The 7,614-nt window shown below is 36.2% G+C and overlaps 1 protein-coding gene across 2 annotated transcripts; it reads left to right on the top strand.

Annotated features, from left to right (window-relative positions):
• Window positions 1-2,342: 2,342 nt before the first annotated feature.
• On the top strand, window positions 2,343-6,289 carry LOC132605836 (G-type lectin S-receptor-like serine/threonine-protein kinase At4g03230). 2 transcript variants are annotated; one of them, XM_060319092.1, is made up of 7 exons: window positions 2,345-3,771; window positions 3,988-4,113; window positions 4,225-4,421; window positions 4,500-4,710; window positions 4,815-5,052; window positions 5,139-5,289; window positions 5,368-6,285. In XM_060319092.1, the coding sequence occupies exons 1-7, from the start codon at window positions 2,361-2,363 to the stop codon at window positions 5,677-5,679; spliced, it is 2,646 nt and encodes an 881-aa protein (XP_060175075.1). In that variant the 5' UTR covers window positions 2,345-2,360; the 3' UTR covers window positions 5,680-6,285. The 2 variants fall into 2 exon arrangements, with proteins under 2 accessions (XP_060175074.1, XP_060175075.1); XM_060319091.1 differs by having other exon boundaries at window positions 2,343-3,771; window positions 5,139-6,289.
• The last annotated feature ends 1,325 nt before the right edge of the window (window positions 6,290-7,614 follow it).

Genomic DNA, 7,614 nt, shown 5'->3' with positions numbered 1-7,614 from the left:
GTGAAGGTATTTGGTTGGGTACCGAGTTTAAGAAAAAAAAAACTTTTAAAACTTATGATTTAAAATAAGTCATAGAAATTTGGTGGCTATAAATCATCTCATTAAGAGTAAAATGGGAAGTGTAAAATTGAATATAAAAAGGGATATATTCACCATTGCATGTGCTTTTGGTGCAAAAATAAATAAATAAGAAAATTTGAGTATGGAGTAGATTATATGTGCACTAATCTATCAACTAATTAACGTACCCCAAAGAATGTGGTGCAATGGAAGAGGTGGTTCCTCCCTTAACCAGAAATTCCGGGTCTTCCGGGTTTGAGCCCTTAGTATGGAAAAAACCTTGATAGGGAGTGCTTCCTCCCAAAAATGAACCCTACGCGGCCGGAATTCAAATATAGTCGGATTTCAATGTGTGTACCGACAGGGCGGATCTAGGGCCCGCTGAGGGTGTTCGGCTGAACACCCTCGGCAAATAATTATACCGCATATATAAGGTAGTTTTTTTCATTTTTTATGTACATATATGGATTTTAAACACCACAAAAAACACGTGAAGAGGTTAGTTCAGTGGTTTAGGCACCTTGAGGTTCCAAGTTCAAATCCCAATCACTACATTTTTATTTTTCGAACCCCTCAGTGAAAATTCTAGATCCGTCACTATGTATTGAACACGGGGTGGGAAACTAAGAAAAACTAATTACCTTACTAGTTACTCACTAACTGCTAATTGCCTTGCTCAAATTAGCTTAGTCCAACTTCACTATCACACACTTCGTAACACAACTTGTCACTCTGACATTCGTAGAATTGCCCTTCTTTTGGGGTGGTCTTTAAATTTTGCCTCTCATATTGCTGATCTTTAAGTTTTGTCCTTCGCCTAAAATTCATGGGTTCCGGGTTCGAACCCCCGCTCAGTCATTTTTTTTTTTTTTTTAAATCGCAAGGCAGAGTTTGAATTTCGCTCTACCCCCTCCGGCAGACTTTTAGTTATGCTTAACTAAAAATCTGCCGGAGGGGGCAAACTTTGCCTTGAGGCGTATATTTTATTTCTTTTTACTTTTCAAGACAAACTTTTTGTTACTCCTTAAGGAAAAGTTCGCCTGGGGCATACTTTTAGTTATGCCTTAACTAAAAGTGACATAACTAAAAGTATGCCCCATAAGACGGAACTTTTTCTTAAGGCATAACTAAAAGTTTGCCTTATAAGGCAAAGTCTATGCCTTAAGGAAAAATTCTGCCTTATGAGGCATACATTTGGTTATGCCTTAACTAAAAGTCTGCTCCATAAGGCATAATTAAACTATGCCTTAAGGAAAAGCTCTGCCTTATAGGGCAGACTTTTAGTTATGCCGGATCCAGCATAACTTTAGTTTTTCCTTAAGGAGTGTATGCTGAATCCGGCATACACGCCCCCTAGCCTTTCCTTGCAAAATTATTTTTTTATTTTATGCCTGAGCGGGGGTTCGAATCCAGAACCAAAAGTATTCGCCCACCCTTTCAAGCTAAGGGCAAAACTTGAAGACCACAAATATGAGGGCCAAAATTTAAAAACCACAAATATAAGGGGTAAAATTTAAAGACCACCCCAAAAGAAGGTAATCCGCGCAAAAAAATGTTTTCTCTTCTCTATGATAGATAGGTGAAGTATTCCAAAAAGCCGGCCCAAGAAAATCGACACATAGGTCGAACAACCCCATACCAATCTCCATTTTAAGCATTTTTTGTCAATGAGAGATTTGCCTGGGTTCCAAAATTGATTTGTATCAAGCAAAAAAGAAAAGATGGAAAAAGAACTTCAGTTGATTGACCTGAAATATTGATGCCAAAAAAAGCTCATTATTGTGTTCCTGTTTAAAGAAACGCAAACATTTATCTGGATAGTCTCCATCAGCTGCCTAAAAATTACAGTTCTTTAGTCAATTACACAACTGATGTGGCTTTCTCCGTTTTTACAAAATCAGAAATTTGACAAAGAAACTTTTTTTTACTGCATTAACTCCATGGAAGAAAAGTCTGAAAGAAATTATTTAATATTATTCTGGTATGAAAAGTAGATTCAACAAAGAAAGTTCCATTTAGAATATGAAAAGTACCAAGTAGGACAAGGATGACTATAACGACATTCTTGCAATTGGAGAGTATTTTTGTGCTCTTTGCATGTTCAACTTTGGCATCAACTTAGAGTAAAGTGGAATGTATAAAAAGAAATTTTCTCTTAATAAAACAATTTTAACAACTGCTTTAATGGGTGAAGAAAAATCAAACATGGTTAGGAATAAGGATCAATCATAATAGAAGGTTGATATTGACAGTTGGAAGACTAAGAAAAGTAATTTACTACTATTAAAGTTTGAATTTAGATGAAAGATAATTTGACTCCCAAAAGAGAAGTCTCCTTTCATCAAGAGCGCTACCAAGGACTCTTGCTATCTTTTCTTTTAACACCATCCATTCTACCAACAAATTGTGCAGCCATGGAAATGAAAGAGAGCTATTCAATTCTGATACTTCATGTGCTATTTCTATGCCTTAGTCTCAACACCAATCTCTCCATCGGAGGGGACACCATTTCTTGGAATGAATCTCTTTCTTTTGGCCAAATAATTGTCTCTTCAGGTGGGATCTTTGAGCTTGGTTTCTTCAGACCTGGTAACTCTGCCAAATATTACATAGGCATATGGTACAAGAACGTTATTTTATCGCAAACTGTAGTTTGGGTAGCAAATAGGGATAAACCACTTGATTATGGTGCTGCCAATTTGACAATTGTTCAAGGCAACCTGGTGCTTCTCGATAGACTTCAAGGCTTAGTTTGGTCAACAAATATTGCGAGGAGTATTACTTCAAATAATTCAGTCATAGCAGTTCTTCATGACGATGGAAATTTGATTTTGAGTGATATGCCAAATTCATCAACACCCTTACAACTTTGGCAAAGTTTTGACTACCCAACGCACACATTTTTGCCTGGTGCTAAGCTTGGATATGACAAACGTACACAAAGAAAACAGGAACTGATTTCATGGAAGAATATGAACGATCCGGCACCAGGATTGTATTATGTGGAACTGGACCCGAAGCATGTTCAATTTGTTATAAAATGGAATAGGACTACAGAGTATTGGGCAAGTGGTTCATGGAATGGCCAAAGATTCAGCTTAGTGCCTGAAATGGGGTTAAACTACATGTTTAATTTCAGCTACACCGATAATGAGAATGAGTCATATTTTACATATTCCATTTATGCTGGTCGTGCAATTGCGTCAAGAATGATAATGGATGACTCAGGACAAATTAAGCAACTAACATGGTTTGATACTTCAATTCCTTGGAATCTATACTGGAGTCAACCAAGAGAAAAATGTGATGTTTATGCCAATTGTGGGGTGTTCGGAGTTTGCGATAATGCTAATGCATCCTGCAATTGCTTGAGCGGCTTCAAGCCAAGATCAGATACAGAATGGAATTCAAATGATTATTCAAGTGGTTGTGTAAGAGACCAAAAGGAGCAGTGTAATGAAATTACTAAAGACCATGATAGTTTTTGGATGGATTCAATCATGAGACCACCAGCTCCTCCAGATACTAATATCACTGTTAGGGAAGCCTCACAGTGTAGATCTACTTGTTTTAACAATTGCGCTTGCACTGCTTATACTTATGATGGTTCTGATACCTGTTCAATTTGGACCGACGATCTGTTCAATCTACAACAACTCAGCAAAAGTGAAACAGAAAGGACTATCTTTGTCAAACGTGGCTCACCTGCAGGTTAGAATAGCATAGTTATTAACCTTAGCACTTAACAACAATGATTCTCCTTTTCCTTTGCCTGTGTTGAGGAGTTAGTTGAGCAAAGTAAAACTTAAGAGTGAACAGAACTGTTAAAAGTTAATGATAGGTTCTGAGGTCTACTGAATATTTGCATCAAATCCTTCAAGGTAGATGTTAAATATATCTGACTTGTTTTTGGCTTTCTAATTTCAGCTCAACCTAAAGCTACGATATCGATGAAGCTAAAAGCTATACTTTCATCCATAATAGTTTTTATGGCTCTACTCATAGGCAGCTTTACCTACATTTACTATAGAAGAAGAATGGAAAAAAGAGAAGGTAATTCTGATATGAATCCAACTCTGGAAGATATTTTCTTTTCCAAAGGTCATTCTTAATCCAATTGAGGTAATGAGGTCCCATTTTTCTTATTTTCCCCTTTCTATTCAGATAGCAGAGGAGGTACCCAAGGGGCACAAATATCTCACTGGCATAAGGTTGAAGGAGAAGCAAAAGTATTGATGAATGAAAACGGTGATGAAGTTATTGATGTTCCATACTTTCACTTGGAGACTATTTTGGCAGCTACAGACAACTTCTCAAATGCAAATAAGCTTGGACAAGGAGGATTTGGTCCTGTTTACAAGGTGAATATTTCATTCTTACACCTCTGTGGAGTGGTACGGCCGCATTGACTATAGTAATGAGATGAAAAACGTTTGCAGGGTATCTTTCCAAGCAAAAAAGAAATTGCAGTGAAAAGGTTATCCAGCCATTCAGGACAAGGCATAGATGAATTTAAGAATGAAGTAAGTCTTATTGCAAAGCTTCAACATCGAAATCTAGTGAGGCTATTGGGCTATTGCATCAATGCAACAGAACAAATATTACTTTATGAATATATGCCGAATAAAAGTTTAGATACATTCATATTTGGTAAGTTTAGCATTAATAAGTTATTTATTCTCGAAGCCATATGTTTTTTATAATCATCTAATTTTATTGACATCACCATAACTTTGTCATGGTAATGATGCTAGATGGAACACTTTGTCAATTATTGGATTGGAAGAAACGTTATGACATCATATTGGGCATTGCACGGGGTCTTGCTTATCTTCACCATGATTCACGACTAAGGATTATTCATAGAGATTTGAAAACCAGTAACATTTTATTAGATGAGGAGATGAATTCGAAAATTTCAGATTTTGGCTTGGCGAGGATTGTTGAAGGAAAAGTAACAGAAGCAAAGACGAATAAAGTAGTGGGAACCTAGTAAGTATATATCCCTTCCTGTCATTAGAAAAGGAGCTTGGGATAAAATCTTACACTTAATGTTTTGTGCACCTGGTGATATCTAGTGGCTATATGTCTCCTGAATATGCATTGGACGGATTGTTTTCTATCAAGTCAGATGTATTCAGTTTTGGAGTAGTCGTACTTGAGATAATCAGTGGAAGAAGGAATACAGGATTTTACCTATCAGAAGAAGCCTTAAACTTGTTGGGCTATGTAAGTGAAGAAACTTCCTATGAGTTAATATTATATCTTTTTGTTAGCTTTGATTCTCAGATAGCAAAATTATCACAGGCATGGAAATTGTGGACAGAAGAAGCTGAGATACAATTAATAGAGAAGTCATTACTTGAATCATGCAACAGGAGTGAAGCAATAAAGTGCATAAATGTTGCGCTCCTGGGTGTACAAGAAGATCCAAATGAGCGTCCTAACATGTCAGATGTTATTTTAATGCTGGGAGGGGAAGGTAATAATCTTCCGCAACCTAATAGACCAGCTTTTGTAATAAGGAAGTACACTTCTAGAAAATCATCTTCTTCCTCTAGTAAGCAATACATCTCATCCAACAATCAGGTTACAATTACAGTCGAAGAAGGACGCTAGCAGGAATTGTCAAGCCATCTAAAGATGAGCCAAATTGTACTGTTTTATCCTAGTTAACTTCTACTTTGGTGCTTGGTCAATGTTCGCTTCTCTATAATAGTAAGGACACAATGTTGGGAAAATTTCAAGTGTTTGTGCTCAACATATATTTTTACTTTAGAATGTAGTAAACCTTAGCAATCAAGTACTGGAGTAATTAGATTACTCTAGTTGCCTTCATTTGTGTACCACACTCCAATTCTTATGAGTAATGTAATTTTTCTTTATTACTCAAAATGTAACTGCCCAACCACCTCCACCCATAGAGAGAAAAGTTTGTCCAAATTTGTATAGGTAAAAGCATTGAGGAAAGAAACAAATAATTAAGGAGTTGCAATTGAAGAACAAAACTACAATAAAAAAGGCTGAAGTAGTCATCAACAGTGTGATTGGAATGCATGCCTGCTGGTTTCTTTGTGGTGATGCGTTAGTTGTCCAGAGGCAATATAACACAAACCATGGCAGGGTCCGTTTAATCAAATTTGAGTGGAGGAAATTTGATAAATAAAGTTTTCACTCATCCCTGTTTGTTGAAGACAGACAGCTTTGAAACTTCTCTACTTTTCTTTGTATATCTTCAGATAAAGAAAGAGACATGGAAGGAAGTTTCACCAGGTCTCCTTTTCTCCCTTTTTTGCAGTCCTGTTTGCTCTGTGTATGTGCAGCAAATATAAATTAATTTTCTTCCCATTACATGAGATGAAATTTAACCTAATTTTTTTTTTTGTATTAGTTCATGAAAGAGGTTCTTAATATAATTAAAGACATAAGAAATGAGCATAAACAAAAGCACGCAACTCTTAAATTTTAAAATATCTATTTTTTTGCCTAATTGTCTCTTGCAGAGAAAAACATAACATAATAATAAGAGTAATAGCCAAGGAAGTGTTACCTTTATTGTTAGAACAAATTCTTTTTTGTTACATTTAGATGCAATAACATAATGTTCGATTCTTCATAAGTAATGATATTCAGTAGCTAGAAGATCTTGATGGGTACATCTCTCAAACAGTCCAGCAACATAGAACAGTTTCAAACTAGTGGCTCAGAATCATCTGCAGTCTTCATTTTGATAGAAATTAAATTTCTTCCAATTGCATTTAATTTAAAGACCTAAGAAATGGCATGCCATCTTGATGGACACAATCAACAACGCGACCGTAGACCTAAACAAGAGCACACAACCCTTACATTTATAAATATCTAGTTTCGACTAATCTTATGTTTATCTCTTATGATGAAGGCTCCTGCCGGAGAAAAAACATAGTAATAGGAGTAACAAAGGAAAGGAATCATCTCCAGTCATCATTTCAATAGAAGCTATATTACAACTACTCCTACTATGCCTCAATCCCAAGCAAGTTGTCGTTTGAACAGACTCAACGACAAGATATTCAAGAAGAGTTCGAGAACTTGCATTTCAGGAAGCTGAGAGTAGGATCGGACCAACTTGTCTAACTATCACCGTTCAACCGTCAGTCCCCGTTGGTGACAACAACAAGAGTTCATTTTTTATACCATTTTCTGTAGTTATTCCCTTATATTCTTACCCAATTCATTTTCAACGACTAGGTACGTAATCTCACAACCAAAAAGATCATGTCATTAATCGAACAAAGAAACTCTCCATGGAATTTCGAGTAGTGGCGGATTCAGGATTTTCACTCGTGGGGTTCGAAATAAATAACTCCAGAATTTTTACTCAAGAGGTTCGAAACAAAAAACAAAAGCTAAACGTGAAAAATAATGTTGTCCCATGGTAATAGAACCTTGAACACTGAAGAGAATTTTGAACACTCTGGAAATGCTTGAGTTAACCTTTTGGATTTATTGAGGTGAGAATTTTAAACACTCTGAAAATGCTTGAGCTAACCTTTTGGATTTGTTGAGGGTATT

This window comes from Lycium barbarum, chromosome 8 (genome assembly GCF_019175385.1).
Source record: "Lycium barbarum isolate Lr01 chromosome 8, ASM1917538v2, whole genome shotgun sequence".
In the NCBI taxonomy this organism is placed as follows: Eukaryota; Viridiplantae; Streptophyta; class Magnoliopsida; order Solanales; family Solanaceae; genus Lycium; species Lycium barbarum.
The sequence above is the reverse complement of the archived record's forward strand: the minus strand, read 5'-3'. Positions and strand labels throughout refer to the sequence as shown.

Coding starts and splice junctions, on each gene's coding strand:
- LOC132605836 (XM_060319091.1), top strand. CDS start 2,361: ATGAAAGATAATTTGACTCCCAAAAGAGAAGTCTCCTTTCATCAAGAG. Junction 4,711..4,814: donor TTTAGATACATTCATATTTG/GTAAGTTTAGCA, acceptor TAATGATGCTAG/ATGGAACACTTTGTCAATTA. Junction 5,053..5,138: donor AATAAAGTAGTGGGAACCTA/GTAAGTATATAT, acceptor GGTGATATCTAG/TGGCTATATGTCTCCTGAAT.